We start from the raw sequence: 19,328 nt of genomic DNA on the forward strand, positions 1-19,328 counted from the left end.
GATTATGGACTGGAATGGAAGAGCAGCACAATGATGCTACAACGTTATGCTGAGCAGTTCCTGCAGCAACAGCAACTGCATCCCAGTACTATTGTATTGTCTAACAGTTGTGGCATTACTCTACTTTTGTGTTGGATGACTTGGTTCACTATTGTAGGTAATTTCACAGAAACAAGGGTGATTGCAGTAACAAATGGAATATTTCATAATTATATTATTACTCTGTAATTAATTGCTGGCCATGGGTTCCATATATCAAAATATTTTTTAATTCAAATAATGTAAACTTCAAAACTGTTGAACGTATTTTGTGTATTCATGTAACCAGATACATTGATGATTGTTGGTGTTGTTGTTGTTTCCAGTATTGATATCGATTATTGATACCATTTAAAATACTAAACTAAACATAATTTGTATTTGAAATGCGTACTGGTCATGCACTTTTATTTAGCCCCTCTGTGATCAGTAGAAGTCGGCTGACTTCACGCCATTCCAGAAGGCTTATGGTTGCTGCCGACATTAGGTACGTAACAGTACTATATACCATAGCAATAAGTAGCTGTTTTGAATACTGTGATCACCCTTATGTGATGTTGTGTGCAATGGCTGTTAATATTTATTAACAAAAGTGAGTGAAGAGGCTGTACCTGCTTCCTGTAGCGATTCGCCATCAACTTTAGAGTACTTCTGTGATGCATTAAGGATTAACGTATTACACTTTCATACCTTTTATAAGCTGTAAGCTGGCTGCTCTAGAAGGAGGAGGCAGGGCTTGTCTCAGTAGCCAATGTGCTATGAGCTGATTGCAAGCTTCTGCTGAAAGCACCCTCCACTCAGAGGTCAATTAGAAGTGTGCAATCAGTATGAGCAGCTTTTTTTTCATTGATACTTATGATGCTTTGGATGTTTTTGGCCCCGGGGGGGGGGGGGGGGGGGGGGGGGGGGGGGGGGGGGGTGGGGTGAGAGATTGTGTTCAACAAGCTTTTGTAATAGTGCTATATACACTAGGATGATGTGTTTCAGAACATGTGAGAAGACTGCTAATAAACTGTGGAACAATGCCACAAATGGTCTGAAACATTACATTTAATTACTCATATTAAAAAACTGATACCCTGAAGTCTATTATGGAAGCAGTCTCATATCACTGTAAGTACTGTGCCAACAACAATGAAATTTAACTATGAAGGGGGCAATAAACAGATAATAAGTAAAAGGACAAGTACTTCTCACTAATTCGAAAATATTAATGTACAATTCTAATTTTAACTCTTATATTTACTTTTCAAGGAAGTGAGGAGTAATTTCCCAAACCATATCACAATGGGTTTTGCTATAATTACTTACAATATTTCTGCATAATACTACTCTCAATGGGTAGCTTACAAGGAGACGTCTTCAGAGATAAAAGGGCAACTGCAGCAAGGGCTAGATGGGTCCCAGAATTTATAAAGCTCCATAGAGGGCCTCACCATTAGTCGTGAGATGTCGAATGCATGATTATCTCTGGATAACCTCATCCTCAGTTCAACTGTCATGCAGTCAGTGAGAGATTGTGTTCAACAAGCTTTTGTAATAGTGCTATATACACTAGGATGATGTGTTTCAGAACATGTGAGAAGACTGCTAATAAACTGTGGAACAATGCCACAAATGGTCTGAAACATTACATTTAATTACTCATATTAAAAAACTGATACCCTGAAGTCTATTATGGAAGCAGTCTCATATCACTGTAAGTACTGTGCCAACAACAATGAAATTTAACTATGAAGGGGGCAATAAACAGATAATAAGTAAAAGGACAAGTACTTCTCACTAATTCGAAAATATTAATGTACAATTCTAATTTTAACTCTTATATTTACTTTTCAAGGAAGTGAGGAGTAATTTCCCAAACCATATCACAATGGGTTTTGCTATAATTACTTACAATATTTCTGCATAATACTACTCTCAATGGGTAGCTTACAAGGAGACGTCTTCAGAGATAAAAGGGCAACTGCAGCAAGGGCTAGATGGGTCCCAGAATTTATAAAGCTCCATAGAGGGCCTCACCATTAGTCGTGAGATGTCGAATGCATGATTATCTCTGGATAACCTCATCCTCAGTTCAACTGTCATGCAGTCAGTGAGAGATTGTGTTCAACAAGCTTTTGTAATAGTGCTATATACACTAGGATGATGTGTTTCAGAACATGTGAGAAGACTGCTAATAAACTGTGGAACAATGCCACAAATGGTCTGAAACATTACATTTAATTACTCATATTAAAAAACTGATACCCTGAAGTCTATTATGGAAGCAGTCTCATATCACTGTAAGTACTGTGCCAACAACAATGAAATTTAACTATGAAGGGGGCAATAAACAGATAATAAGTAAAAGGACAAGTACTTCTCACTAATTCGAAAATATTAATGTACAATTCTAATTTTAACTCTTATATTTACTTTTCAAGGAAGTGAGGAGTAATTTCCCAAACCATATCACAATGGGTTTTGCTATAATTACTTACAATATTTCTGCATAATACTACTCTCAATGGGTAGCTTACAAGGAGACGTCTTCAGAGATAAAAGGGCAACTGCAGCAAGGGCTAGATGGGTCCCAGAATTTATAAAGCTCCATAGAGGGCCTCACCATTAGTCGTGAGATGTCGAATGCATGATTATCTCTGGATAACCTCATCCTCAGTTCAACTGTCATGCAGTCAGTGCAAAGTCGGCATCTAAATTTGATTTAATTCAAATTGCTTCTCCTTTTTGTTAAAATTATCAAGCTGTTTATATATCTTAATAACTTGGCACAAATCTATTGAGCACGGCTGGCTGAACTCCAGGGGCTAAGTTGCCGATACAAGTTTTTTTATATGTACCACCAGACAATCTTAAGGAGAGGACGTGATCATCCATGCAACCAATACGGAGTTTTGGTTGATTTGGCCAGTGTGAGCCACATTGAGGAAGATGGGGCGACCTCAGACTGAGACAGTTGCTACTCCATATGTTGCATCTGCTGCTGCAGTTGGAGCTCCTGCTGTACATGGAGCACATGCTGATGCTGCTCATGTAATTTTTCCTGTAGCCCCAGTTGTTTCTGTTCTTGTTTGAAGATTTTAAGAAATGGAGCTTTTGTTTTTGACACAGTGTCTTATCCTTATAAACTGGCTAGAGCTACACACTGCTCTGAACACATGACATTTATGGTCACTAATATTGTAGCTGTCTTGCACATGAGACTAATACCTCATCACCATTTGCTGTAATCTACATAAAATACACAAACACTTTTAAAGTTATGATATTTACTGGGCATCCAATATTATTACAACTGAAATTATCGTATTTTTGTATCCAGGAAAATTTAATGGCCACAGGGAAACAAGGACAGAAGAGGGATCAGACATCCGAAATTCCAGAAGTTCAGAGGAATCTATCGCAAGACACAATAACAACAATGCGAGAATTTTCAGTTTTCCCACACAACACAGGCCACAATAGCACAGGTATCATGAGGAAATGTTTCAAGAGTGTTTCATCTGTAGTTGATCACCGCTGACAGAGTCAAACTCCCATGGTAGTACAACAAGATGAGATGAATTAGGTAGAGTCCAGCCAATCGGAGCAAAGTCATATTCAGAATCCAGCAGCAGTGGTGGAGAAGACAGGCACACAGTAGCTAGCAATGGTCTGCTGGAGGTGGCTGCCTGAACAGAAACTGACTTCTGCCTGCTCTGTGGCTTGTTATCTTGCACCTTTGTTCCCAGGCAGCCTATGTGTGAGGCCAGCTGTAACATGGCTTAGTTACCACCACTTGTGGTGGAACTACTGTAACTACAATGTTAATTTTTTCCACAACTATATGTCTTTGTCCATTGACTGTGAAGAGATTTCTACACAGGCATGAAGTACAATATTTTGCATATGGTGAGAAACCACTCGTTATACTATTTATGAAATGTATCACAATTTGCTTAAATCTACAGAAAATATTTACAATAGCAACTTCAATAAAAAATAAAATAAAAAGAAATTTAAGTGGGATTACACTCACTTATAAAAAATGTAGCATTTTAATCTTTTTTTTTATATAATGGCCTGATGTAAACCAAAATCCCAGAGCATAGCACATTATTGCTATGTATATCTCAAAAGTCAAGTAAATCTGCCACGGGTGAACAATGTATACAGAGGTAATTTACTGGACTGTGATGGCACTATGATATTCAACCAAGTCCCAACCTGATCAGAACCAGCTGCCAAAATTCATTCAGGAAGTGGATGATCAAATCTTTTCATAAATATACAAAGGAATGCACAAAGAATCTGACTCTTCAAATAGTCTAAGACTCATATGCCTCAGCTGCAATGCTTCTGCTCTAAGCTACAGGAGTGGTGCACTTGATCAATAAAGCATCTGCAAGAACGAGGTTAACCTTGTTAGGTTCAAGAGAACTGAAGTATCCCAGTTGTAAGTGTTAGCATGTTGGCAGTTTCACCACCTACAAGAATCAACAGCTTGATATTCCATTGTTAATTCCCTGAATAAGTCACTGTTTGCCACTGTAAGACCTATTACAGGAAAGGGACAGGCTTTTAGAATTAAACCAAAGTATCCAGCATATGTGAACTTAATCAGCAACACTCAGAAAGTCATCAAAGTTTGCTAAACGGCCTGTCTGAAGAGATGACTCAAACAAGTGTAACTACATGTAAGCAAAATCTCAAGTAAGGAGTGGGTTATTCTTCCTGCCCTTCACGATAAAAATGTGAAATGTGAAATGTGTAATGTCTTTTATTCATCTCATAACATACACAATTTCAGAACAAGTGTCTGATGTACAGGAGACATGTCAAGGTTAGAATTTGCTTATTTAAAATTTTGTCACACTTACAATAATACTTTGTGGAGCGTTTACTTACTTGCAATTTGTCAAACTTACAGTATTTACATTTACTATAACTATCATAAATTTTTATTCCATTTTAGGGATACAACTCAAAGTATCACTTCCACAGAGTAGTAACATCATTCAAATACAAAATCATGTAACATGCTTTTTAAAATATTTATCTTCATATTCATTATATGACACCCTTTTATTGAGTTGCGAATTGTCATGGCTATATACTGAGGAGTCTAAGCACTCAGTATTAAGCGATGAGAGGTGAGCATAAAGCTCTCTTTATGTCTTGTGTCATATGAGTGTTCAAAATGATTTTTTTAATAGATCAGTTCTGCTACGTAGGAAAAGAACCACCTCAAAGATGTATAAAGAGGGGACAGTTAATGTTTTTAGGTCTTTAATGGTCAACATAATGCCCTCCGCTGTGCAACTTTAAAATTCGTGTAACATTTCCCCGAAAAATTATTCCATATCGAATAACCGATTCAAAGTAGTTATAATGTGCTATTTTCCTGGTGGCCATATCAGTGGCACAGGCTAAAATTTCCACTGCAAATGCAAGGCTTTTTAATTTATTTGCTAGATATTCTATATGAGAATTCCAACTCAAAGTTTATTCCCAGGAACCTGACTGAATCAAGTTCTTCCATTTTTTGATTGTTGTTAGCGACACAGATTTCTTCAGTTTTTGAATGTTTGGTTTTAAAACTCATCAAGTGGGTTTTTGAAATGTTTAGCCTCGGAACAGTAATCTTTTCTGCCCACAAGACCAACATTACTTTGCTATTGTCATGTGTTCTTTTGTCAAGTTATGGAGTTTACAATGAAACTGGCTTTGGTCAAGCATTTTCAGACTTTTCACTTAATACACACAGACTGCAGATTACGTAAATTAACTTAGGTGCAAATGTCACTATGACAGCAACCACACAATGTTCAAAGAATGAATGGAGGAAGACTTTTCCTGCATACATAATGCACACCACACAATGATGATCCATGTGTTTAAGATGTAATGATTTGCCTCAAGCCAAATTAAGTTTGTAATTACCCTAAACGATACATTTTTCACTAGAAAGAAAGAAAATTAACAGTTTATCAATGAATATGTAATTAGACTTTGAGCAGAAGCTCACACTGAAATACAACTGTGTCCTCTACAAAAAAAAAATTCATTCTGACACTAATCTTAAATGATTTAGGAAAACCAAAAACAACCTCAATCCACACATGTCCAAGACCAGTGCATAAAGACTGTGCTTTCCCTTTCACCCAACAAAATGTTCCAGAATCTTATCAACACAGAAAGAAATTTTGAGACTCAAAAGTGGAAAAGACTGACAAATATGACAAAAAATTATTACAGGGGCGAACTTGAGATATAGGATTGCAATTACAACACAAGGGGAAACACTCAAGAGTAACACATTAAAATAGTTTTCTTTCTGAGAATTAACACAGGGTGAATACGTGGACGTGGAAAAAAAAATTCCCAGATTTTTCCCGGATCTTCCGGTTAAAAATACACTTTCTCCAGGGTGAAAATACACTTTTTCCGTGTTAAGTGACCATACACTTTTCCTCGGAACTGTAAAACATGTGAATCTTTTGAATGGTTATGGTTTTATACAACAGCTTAGTATTTCCCAGCACTTTAGAAAATGAAACTCATAGGAAAAAAACACGTTTTGGAAAGTTCTTTGATGTGCAGCAACATGTACGCTGCAAATTTTCGTATTATGAAAGTATAAATTTGCATTCCACCAAACACCGCATCTTACTCTCCGCAGCACTGAAATCGAGGTTGCAATGCAGTTTTGTAAGCCACTCGTAGCTCATGTCACGTGATCTCGCCAACCAATGACAGGGGATATTCAGAGCATAGGACACATGATGTAGTCAGTCAATAGCAACATCATTGTTAAGTAGCACGAACACACAATTTCAAGGAATGATTGCCTCTCGAAGTCGCGGGGTCCAAACGATACATATCAAATGTGCGATCCTAAATCAATCACGCGACTCTGGTGGCGAGCGTTATGATCAATTATTTGTGATCATCACTTTTATCTGTTTTCTGTCATTCTCTTAGTTGCTCTAAGTTACACACCTCCGCGAATTAATGGCAAAAAGGGAATTGTTCCCGTAGCATACACATGACATGGACTTTCACATGACGACAATACCGAGAACGAGAGAGGTAAGTTGTCTCCTTTGTAATTACAAGTATTTTTGTGACGCTCTTCTTTTGTCATTGCTGTAGTGACCACTGTAAACATACTCATAACATTCGCCACCAGAGTCGCCTGCTCGATTTAGGATCGCACATTTGATATGTATCATTTGGACCTGCAACTTCCAGAGGCAATCATTCTTGGAAATTACCAAAGTTAACATACATAGTGCTGCTACAAGAAAAGAAAAGCTTTCAGATATAGTATTGGTCTCTATAATTTGTAAGCTGCAAGAGAAGTTAAGCTTTCACATCTAATGCCAATCTTTTTTGCGTGCTTTACACTTTAATATACATCACACAAATGTGCCAGTAAAATGTTTAATACCGTCATTAATCTCTGATCTTCTGGGCTGGATATTCTTCCAAATGGATTGTCATCAAAGAGTTGATTATTAAATGAGAGTCAAATGCTCTGTGATTTAAGAAATTCATCATACATTCTCGCACATGGTTCATCTTGCATAAAAGGAAATTTACTCTGAAAATAATGGTTTTCAAACCACAATTCGCAATATTTTCCAGCGATGTGTTAGAAATAGATTTGTTCCAGCAGTTTCTTAGAGAGTGGCAGATAAGAGGCGTCACCGCGTTTGCGCAGCTGCAACGATGTAGGAAGCCCGTATGCGTAAAACATTAAAAGATCTTACATTATGTCATAAAAGAAACAAGACATCAGAGGATACTCCAAGAGCATCAGAATTTCGTGAACCATACTGCAATGGATAATTCGCCTTAAAATACTCATTCGTATGTCCAGATTGCCAACGAAATAGGCCCCGACCTCTTATTAAGCTCTTCAGTGTGATGTTCGGGATGTCAGTTTTCTTGGATTACCAGTACTGTATTGTCTCATATTGAGTTCTTTATTTTGGCATAATGCCATACATGCTAGATGATGAAAATGTGCATTTTAAATGCAGCAAACAGTTGAAACTATCCAATAGTGTGGTAAGCACTTCGTTTCAAATAAATTGGCTGTCTCAGCAGAAAAGATAGATAGAAACTAGATTTTGGTAGCAAAGCGACAAAAGTAACTTCATCATTCTGCAATGCTTGATTGTCATAAAGGTGGAAATAAAATGTGAAACTAATAACGCATTTTAGCCTTCCGTAATTACGTGAATGTATTTTAATTCACTTGATAACTCCCAGCCACAGAAATCACTTTGTTTTCATTTGACATGAGAGCAGTAAACGAAGAGCAAACAGCAAAATCACTAAACGTAAACGAGGATCACGTGGAGAATAGCCGCCCCCCACGCCACCACCACACTCAGACACTCAGACTCCTCTGTGCATCAGCCCTGGATCTACGATATTTCAAATCACGGCAATAGTAGACCCTGCCAGAATCACCCATTTAGTTATCCAGCGATTGTTCTCCAGTTAGATGTTATTACACGCTCATACAACGCATTTTCCGTGCTACTCCCACAATATAACTTAGCAGCTGCTAGCTGGGGACTGTACAACTTGCCCTTTGTAGTTTAGCGATGTGACCAAAATTTTCTGTCAAAATTTCATTTCCTTGGATACACTGAGAACATAATGCGTAATCTTTCTTACCTATTATTCCTGTTCATCGCTTATTTCCACTCTTGTAGTCTGAATCTATGGACTTCGCTAGTAATTTAAACAACTCTGATCATTCGCATATCCAATCAATCACATAAACAAAAAGCCGTTGGCATTCACCTGTTCAGCTTTATTCCACTCAACTCGTATAGCCCCGCCCCCTTTTGTCAGCAGGAAAGTTTATTTCTAGATGCAACGAGGATTCCCCTGGCAGAGACATCACATAAACTACACACGCATACAAAAATCAACTTATGATTCATTCAGAAATCAACTTATGATTCATTCAAAAATCAACTTATAATGTATTCAAAAATTTTCAAAAACCAACAGGGATGCATTTCAAAATCATTTGAATAATCGATAAACCAACGTGCGCTAGATGCTAGGCGCTTTGTGACAAGGTTTTCTTCCTTAAGAATATGAGTTTGTCCCCCCCCCTCAAAATTTCGACCAGTTCAGATACCACGGGTTGCTGCAGGGGAAGGTATTACTCATACACGACTCAACTGCGCAGGCGCATAAGCCCGCTTGTAACTGCTTAAAAGGATCTAATGTACACAGTTGTGACGTCATGCAAATCGGAGGTAATTTGTTGTTACGAAGCATTACATAGTCTTTCACACATTTTGCTGTCAGTAGACACTTGTATGAGCTCTGTGTTTTTTTATATGGCACATTTCCTTTGCAATTTAGGTTTTATTCTCTCGTCCATGTAACGTTGTTGCACTATTATTCTGCAGTGGCAGGATACAGTAATATCCTTTGTTAGAGTAGCAGTTCTTACCAGTCAAAATTACAAAAAATTTACTGAAAACTAAAATAATGAAAAATTCCCAGAATTCTAAAAAACTTCTGTGTTTTTCCCAGTTTTCTACCGGATGAAAAAATTCCCGGGTCTTTCCCAGATCTCCTGGTTGTCCCATGTTGTATACACCGTGTAACACAATCATTTACAAGTGGTGGTGGTGGTGGTGGTGGTGGTGGTGGTGATATAAGTAATAGTAATAGTAATAGTAATAATAATAATAAAGATAACAGAAGAATTCAGCAATGATATAAGTATGGCTTTTGGAACAGACAAATGTAAGAAAAATAGCATAGTCAAGGGAAAACACACTAAACAAGAAGATTACATATTGGATAACCACAGCGACTGCATAGAAGCGATGGAAAAAACGGATGCCTATAAATATCTAGGATACAGACAAAAAATAGGAATAGATAATACAAATATTAAAGAAGAACTAAAAGAAAAATATAGACAAAGACTAACAAAAATACTGAAAACAGAATTGACAGCAAGAAACAAGACAAAAGCTATAAATACTTACGCTGTACCAATATTGACCTACTCATTTGGAGTAGTGAAATGGAGTAACACAGACCTAGAAGCACTCAATACACTTACACGATCACAATGCCACAAATATAGAATACATCACATACATTCAGCAACAGAAAGATTCACATTAAGCAGAAAGGAAGGAGGAAGGGGATTTATCGACGTAAAAAACCTACATTATGGACAGGTAGACAATTTAAGAAAATTCTTTCTAGAACGAGCAGAAACTAGCAAAATACACAAGGCAATCACTCATATAAATACATCGGCTACACCACTGCAATTTCATAACCGCTTCTACAACCCTTTAGATCACATAACATCAACAGATACGAAGAAAGTAAATTGGAAAAAGAAAACACTACATGGCAAGCACTCGTATCATCTAACACAGCCACACATCGATCAAGACGCATTCAACACATGGCTAAGAAAAGGCAATATATACAGTGAGACAGAAGGATTCATCATTGCAATACAGGATCAAACAATAAATACCAGGTATTACAGCAAGCATATTATTAAAGATCCCAATACCACAATGGATAAATGCAGACTTTGTAAACAACAAATAGAAACAGTAGATCACATCACAAGCGGATGTACAATACTAGCAAATACAGAATACCCCAGAAGACATGACAATGTCGCAAAAATAATACATCAACAGCTTGCCTTACAACATAAACTTTTAAAACAACACGTTCCTACATACAAGTATACACCACAAAATGTACTGGAGAATGATGAATACAAATTATACTGGAACAGAACCATTACAACAGATAAAACAATGCCACATAACAAACCTGACATCATACTCACCAATAAAAAGAAGAAATTAACACAACTAATCGAAATATCCATACCCAATACAACAAATATACAAAAGAAAACAGGAGAAAAACTTGAAAAATACATCCAACTGGCTGAGGAAGTCAAAGACATGTGGCATCAGGATAAAGTTGACATCATACCAATTATACTATCAACTACAGGAGTCATACCACACAATATCCACCAGTACATCAATGCAATACAGCTACATCCAAACATATATATACAACTACAGAAATCCGTAATTATTGATACATGTTCAATTACCCGAAAGTTCCTAAATGCAATATAACACATACCGTACAGTTAAAAGGAAGTGACGCTTGATCAAGGTCCGCGTCACTCCATTTTTAACCGGACTTAATGTCTGAGAAAGTGAAGGAAATAATAATAATAATAATAATAATAATAATAATAATAGCGCTAAAGAAGCCTCGGACAAGCGCCGTCATGGTCGGGGACGACGCTTGAACCCTATGCCCGCCCACAATGGTAACGACACTGCTAGCCAACTGGAAAATGATTTAAATCCAAATGGAGGTGTTTTGCAGGATATGCTTCCTGCAACCACCCTAGAAGGAAAACAAAGACAGAGGATGAGATGGTCAGATGAAGTTAATCGACACCTCATGTTCTGTTATTACCAAGCAACAAACCTAGGAACCAACACAACTGGATACAGATCACAAGTATACACAACATTTATTACCAGATACCCGGAATTAAAATTTTTAACAGAACAACGACTAGCTGATCAGATCCGTGTAATAATAAAAAATAACAGCATACCCCAGTCAGAATTAGAAAACATCAAACAACAAGTACAACAAATACTGGAACAAAATAATGTGCAATCAGAAGAAGAAGAAAATACAGTAATGGACTCAAACATCCCAGAGCAAACAAACAAAGACCAACACGCATCAATTAAACAATCAGAGGAAAACTAAATCTTTAGACAGCAACCAGAACAAGCACAAATAGAACACGAAGAGACACACGTGTTAGATATAGAAGAGAAATTTCAGCTGACATATATAGAATACAAAGACACAAATACAGACATCAGACCATTCTTGCATAGACCGCCAAATAACCCACAAGTCGAAACAACAATAAAAACTATCAACACAATCATACACAACAAAATAAACGAAAATACAACTATGGAAGAGTTACAACTACTGGTTTATATAGGAGCACTCACTACACTAAATATACACACTAGGCAGAGATCAGAACAAACCAACACACAGAAGAAACCCACAAAACCAGCATGGCAACACAGGCTACAGATCAGAATAGAAAAACTGAGAAAAGACAACGGACAGCTAACACAATTTATAAGAAATGAAATATCAGACAAAAAACGAAAAAGGTTAGGTAAAATCTCACAACAAGCAGCAATAGAGCAATTAGATGAAAAGAAGCAGAAATTACAAGCATTGGCCGAACGACTTAGAAGATACAAAAAAAGTGAAAATAGAAGGAAACAAAACCAAACATTCAACACAAACCAAAAGAGATTTTACCAAATAATAGATAACACACACATTAAAATAGACAATCCACCAAACATAACAGACATGGAACACTTCTGGAGCAACATATGGTCAAACCCGGTACAATATAACAGGCATGCGCGGTGGATACAAGCAGAAACAGACACATACAAGATGATACCACAAATGCCTGAAGTGATAATTTTGCAACATGAAGTCACCCGAGCAATTAATTCTACACACAATTGGAAAGCCCCTGGAAATGATAAAATAGCAAATTACTGGCTAAAGAAGTTCACCTCAACACATTCACATCTAACTAAATTATTTAACAATATAATGGAAGGAAACATTCCACATGGGAAAAATTATATATAAAAACAAAGATGAGGTGACTTACCGAACAAAAGCGCTGGCAGGTCGATAGACACACAAACAAACACAAACATACACACAAAATTCAAGCTTTCGCAACAAACTGTTGCCTCATCAGGAAAGAGGGAAGGAGAGGGGAAGACGAAAGGAAGTGGGTTTTAAGGGAGAGGGTAAGGAGTCATTCCAATCCCGGGAGCGGAAAGACTTACCTTAGGGGGAAAAAAGGACAGGTATACACTCGCACACACGCACATATCCATCCACACATACAGACACAAGCAGACATATTTAACAGTCTGCTTGTGTCTGTATGTGTGGATGGATATGTGCGTGTGCGCGAGTGTATACCTGTCCTTTTTTCCCCCCTAAGGTAAGTCTTTCCGCTCCCGGGATTGGAATGACTCCTTACCCTCTCCCTTAAAACCCACTTCCTTTCGTCTTCCCCTCTCCTTCCCTCTTTCCTGATGAGGCAACAGTTTGTTGCGAAAGCTTGAATTTTGTGTGTATGTTTGTGTTTGTTTGTGTGTCTATCGACCTGCCAGCGCTTTTGTTCGGTAAGTCACCTCATCTTTGTTTTTAAATTATTTAACAGTTACATTGCAGACCCATACACATTCCCTGATACACTTGCACATGGAATAACCTATCTGAAACCTAAAGATCAAGCAGACACAGCAAACCCAGCTAAATATCGCCCCATAACATGCCTACCAACAATCTACAAAATATTAACTTCAGTCATTACACAGAAATTAATGACACATACAACACAGAACAAAATTATAAATGAAGAACAAAAAGGCTGCTGCAAAGGAGCACAAGGATGTAAAGAGCAACTGATAATAGATACAGAGGTGACATATCAAGCTAAAACTAAACAAAGGTCACTACACTACGCATACATTGATTACCAAAAAGCCTTTGATGGTGTACCCCACTCATGGTTACTACAGATGTTGGAAATGTACAAAGTAGATCCTAAATTGATACAGTTTCTAAACATAGTAATGAAAAACTGGAAAACCACACTTAATATTCAAACAAATTCAGATAACATCACATCACAGCCAATACAGATTAAGCGTGGAATATACCAAGGAGACTCATTAAGTCCTTTCTGGTTCTGTCTTGCTCTGAACCCACTATCCAACATGCTAAATAATACAAATTATGGATATAATATTACTGGAACATACCCACACAAAATCACACATTTGCTATACATGGATGATCTAAAACTACTGGCAGCAACCAATCAACAACTCAACCAATTACTAAAGATAACAGAAGTATTCAGCAATGATATAAATATGGCTTTTGGAACAGACAAATGTAAGAAAAATAGCATAGTCAAGGGAAAACACACTAAACAAGAAGATTACATATTGAATAACCACAGTGACTCCATAGAAGCGATGGAAAAAACAGATGCCTATAAATATCTAGGATACAGACAAAAAATAGGAATAGATAATACAAATATTAATGAAGAACTAAAAGAAAAATATAGACAAAGGCTAACAAAAATACTGAAAACAGAATTGACAGCAAGAAACAAGACAAAAGCTATAAATACTTATGCTATACCAATATTGACCTACTCATTTGGAGTAGTGAAATGGAGTAACACAGACCTAGAAGCACTCAATACACTTACATGATCACAATGCCACAAATATAGAATACATCACATACATTCAGCAACAGAAAGATTCACATTAAGCAGAAAGGAAGGAGGAAGGGGATTCATCGACACAAAAAACCTACATTATGGACAGGTAGACAATTTAAGAAAATTCTTTCTAGAACGAGCAGAAACTAGCAAAATACACAAAGCAATCACTCATATAAATACATCGGCTACACCACTGCAATTTCATAACCACCTTTACAACCCTTTAGATCACGTAACATCAACAGATACGAAGAAAGTAAATTGGAAAAAGAAAACACTACATGGCAAGCACCCGTATCATCTAACACAGCCACACATCGATCAAGACGCATCCAACACATGGCTAAGAAAAGGCAATATATACAGTGAGACGGAAGGATTCATGATTGCAATACAGGATCAAACAATAAACACCAGATATTACAGCAAGCATATTATTAAAGATCCCAATACCACAACAGATAAATGCAGACTTTGCAAACAACAAATAGAAACAGTAGATCACATCACAAGTGGATGTACAATACTAGCAAATACAGAATACCCCAGAAGACATGACAATGTAGCAAAAATAATACATCAACAGCTTGCCTTACAACATAAACTTATAAAACAACACGTTCCCACATACAAGTATGCACCACAAAATGTACTGGAGAATGATGAATACAAATTATACTGGAACAGAACCATTACAACAGATAAAACAACACCACATAACAAACCTGACATCATACTCACCAATAAAAAGAAGAAATTAACACAACTAATCGAAATATCCATACCCAATACAACAAATATACAAAAGAAAACAGGAGAAAAAATTGAAAAATACATCCAACTGGCTGAGGAAGTCAAGGACATGTGGCATCAGAATAAAGTTGACATCATACCAATTATACTATCAACTACAGGAGTCATACCACACAATATCCACCATTACATCAATTCAATACAGCTACATCCAAACTTATATATATAATTACAGAAATCCGTAATTATTGATACATGTTCAATTACCCGAAAGTTCCTAAATGCAATATAACATATACCATACAGTTAAAAGGAAGTGACGCTTGATCAAGGTCTGCGTCACGTCCCATTTTTAACCAGACTTAACGTCTGAGAAAGTAAAGAAATAATAATAATACCACACAATATCCATCAGTACATCAACACAATACAGCTACATCCAAATGTATATATACAACTACAGAAATCTGTAATTATTGATACATGTTCAATTACCCGAAAGTTCCTAAATGCAATGCAACATATACCATACAGTTAAAAGGAAGTCACACTTGATCAAGGTCCATGTCACTTTCCATTTTTAACAAGACATAACGTCTGAGAAATGAAAGAAACAATCATAATAATAATAATCATGAAATCTTTTTACCTGAAGTACAGCTTGGCACTTTTGAGCCTCATCAGCAAGAACATGTATAACTGAGGAAGGCCCTCCACGTGCACCAAATAAATCCAACTCATTCATTGCTTCAAGGGCAGCTTTTGCCATGCCAATTGAACTAGCATTTAATTCAGGAAGACCATGATTAGTTTTGTCACCTCTTTCCCATATGCCATAATCCTGAAAGCACAATGAAATTCACATATTTAAAAAAAATGTAACATGGTTCTAATACATACATTCATTGGAATTAATAGTAACACAATTTACCTACCGGTGTACAATATGCCGATTCAATGTAGAATACCAGGTTCTGAATAAATGCCACTTCATCCAAATTGAAAATAATCTGCAGACCTTTAAAAGAGGAATAAGAAATTATATTTTCAAAATAATAAAAAAATCACAAATTTTTAACTGAAATGATATTTCCCAGAAATTTATTTCATTAATCTCATTTTGCTTTGTATGTTGTACAAACAGATAAAAAAATTATTTTCATAAAAGTTTTGTATTTCTTTTCCAAGTCCAAACTGGAAATTGGTCACAGAGTACCAAACTTTTCAGAAAATATCTCTGATGATACTGACAAATGATGCATTATTTATTTTTTTATGTATGCTGCTCTGTCATTCTTTTATTTTAGGGAGGAGCCATTTCATTGATTTCTACCTGTAAAATGTCTTGTTATGTACCCAGAAAACATTACATGTAAAGCAGGACATATGAAAACGTTACTTATGGAAGACGTGAGTCTTTTTTTTTAAGTATGATCAGAGCATTCACCTACAGTTATTTGGAAAACCCTGAATAACACAGATCAGGACAGCTCAAGGAAGTAAAAGAGCTTAAATCTCTTTACATAAACTGTTTCACCAGTGTTGAATTCTTTTAGTAGCTACAAGACCTAAACTACTTACATATTACATCAAGTGTAATACAACAAAACTTCACGTTCTAGTTATAACACTGATTATACTTCCTGTGCATAATCTTAAACAACTTTTAGACTAGGGACATGTGGTTCTATTGACAGATTCCTTTCCAAATCATAAACACAGCAATGTGGCATGGTTTTAATACAATGGACCCTGGACTCAGATTCATAAGGAGCAGGGTTTGAACCCCCATCCAGCCATCTTGAAGTGGGTTTCCAAAGTTGCCAAGCTGAATGCTGAAATGGTTCCATTCAAAAGGGCATAAAAGGCTGTGGCCAACCTGCCGTCCCATCCTTACCCAATCCTGTTCCATTGCCAACTTGCCCTACAATTACCTGATCTGACTTGAGTTTTACTGTTTCTGTTTAATATCTAACATGTCCTATATTATTGTGTTGAACAGTCAAAGGACAAATAAATAAATAAAATAAAATACTGTTTACTGTTCAACCCATTTCAGTAAATTACATTCCCATAACACACTAACTGGACCTATTACTAGAATTACAAAAAATCTGGGATGGAAACAATGCGTGAAAATGAGGAAAGGCAACTGAATCCAGCTTGCAACTGGTTTCAATCTGGCCTACAGAAGAAATTCTTGGGAGAAAGCGTGGATGTATTAGAACATTGCAACTATTGAAACTGAAAGTAATTTACAATGAATTAGCTCTTGCTTTTATAGGTGTTTATTTTTCCATGACAATGTTTCAAGATGCCTAAAATCCTATCTTCAGATGTTTACATTTGGTTGCGTGTTGTGAACATTGTTTCTTCACTAAAAGCATTGCATAATTTTGCAATGGAAGCTTTTATGACTGCTATTATAAAACATAGTAACTAAGAAAAAATGTCCATGACACAGGAAAGGAGGAGAGAGAGAGGGAGAGTGATTTGTTGGTTGGTTGGTTGGTTGGATTAAAAGAAGAGAAAAGGGACCAAACTACGAGGTCATCAGTCTCTTGTTTCAAATAAAACAGTGCCACAAGTGTGAGAATAAAACAAATGATGCTGACAACTCAAAACAGAATGAAAGCAAAAATCATAACAATGATGAAGGGCAACAAACATATAAATGGACAAAAGGGGACAAGAAAACCACAGAAATGAAAGAAAAGGGATGAAGAGATTAAAACAACAAAGCAAATTACCATGGCTGGCTGACGATGAGAATAAAAAAGGAGAAGCCAGACACTATGCAACACATTAAAACCTCCATCCTAGAAGCACTAGGTTGGAGGACACAGAGGGACAAAGGACATGTGCTAGAACTTAGATCAAATGATAAAACCCACCCTCATGAATAAAACGTAAACCTAAATCACCTGATGATGGGGTTGTCAGATAAAATTAGCGGCAACAAGTCTGGTAACCCAAGATTTCGTTGCTGGGCAGTCAAAGTGGGACAGTGCACCAGAATATGGGCCTCTGTCAACCGGGTGCCGCACTGACACTCAGGCAGGTGTTCATGGCACAGGAGGTAACCGTGGGCGACCCAACCACGGAAAATGCAAAGCTGGCAGAAGACAACTGATTCCATGCTAGAGGCTCACATGGAAGCCTTCCACACATTCGTAGTCCCCTTAATGATATGCAGTTTGTTCTGTGTACTGTTATGCCATTCCATCTCCCAAAGCCGAAAAACCCTATGGCGTAAATCAGAACGCAGGTCAGGTTCAGAGATGCCCATGTCCAGAAGCCTGTCAGCAAGTTTGTTGCCTGGGATTCCAATGTGCCCTGGAGTCCACAGAAACACCACTGAACGATGATACCGGTCCAGGGCATAGATGGACACCTGGATGGACGCTACCAAAGGATGGCGAGGGTAGCACTGGTTGACAGCTTGTAGGCTGCTCAACGAGTCAGTAAACAGAAGAAACGATTCCCCAGGGCATGAATGAATATACTGAAGTGCACAAGAGATGGCCACCAGCTCTGCAGTGAATACGCTGCAGACATTGGGCAAGAAAAGCCTTGGAGACACTGAAGGAAAGAGGGAGGGAAGGAAAGAGAGGGAGTGAGGGAGTAAGGGTGTGGGACAGTGAGGGGGAAGGAGGGGAACTATTTACCTCTGGAATTTTTTACCCAAGAGGACACCATCATTATTTAACCACACAGTAAAGTTGCATGTCCTCGGGAAAAACTACAGCTGTACTTTCTCTCTGATTTCAGCCGTTCGCGGTACCAGCACAGCAAGGCCATTTTGATTAATGTTACAAGGCCAGATCAGTCAATCATCCAGACTGTTGCCACTGTAACCACTGAAAAGGCTGCTGCTCCTCTTCAGGAACCACATGTTTGTCTGGCCTCTCAACAGATATCCCTCTGTTGTGGTTGCAACTATGGTACGTCTATCTGTATCGCAGAGGCATGCAAGCCTCCCCACCAATGGCAAGGTCCACGGTTCATGGTTCCTTGCACTTACAAAATGTAAATTTGATGCTTATGTAAATTTGACCTCAAAATTTTGTGAATTTTGACAGATTAACCCCTCTGAGCACAGCTGTTTTGCAGTAAG

At 37.3% G+C, this 19,328-nt stretch overlaps 1 protein-coding gene across 2 annotated transcripts in view; it reads right to left on the reverse strand.

Annotated features, from left to right (window-relative positions):
- The window catches only part of LOC124605322 (probable phosphorylase b kinase regulatory subunit alpha), a 250,327-nt gene that overhangs the window by 180,527 nt on the left and 50,472 nt on the right, over positions 1-19,328 (reverse strand). For both annotated transcript variants that reach the window (XM_047136918.1, XM_047136917.1), the window contains exons 4-5: positions 16,147-16,229; positions 15,861-16,052 (exon numbers count right to left, since the gene is read on the reverse strand). In XM_047136918.1, the coding sequence (XP_046992874.1) occupies positions 15,861-16,052; positions 16,147-16,229 (275 nt within the window). The remainder of the gene's footprint in view (positions 1-15,860; positions 16,053-16,146; positions 16,230-19,328) is intronic.

The sequence above is a fragment of the Schistocerca americana genome, chromosome 3, assembly GCF_021461395.2.
Source record: "Schistocerca americana isolate TAMUIC-IGC-003095 chromosome 3, iqSchAmer2.1, whole genome shotgun sequence".
In the NCBI taxonomy this organism is placed as follows: Eukaryota; Metazoa; Arthropoda; class Insecta; order Orthoptera; family Acrididae; genus Schistocerca; species Schistocerca americana.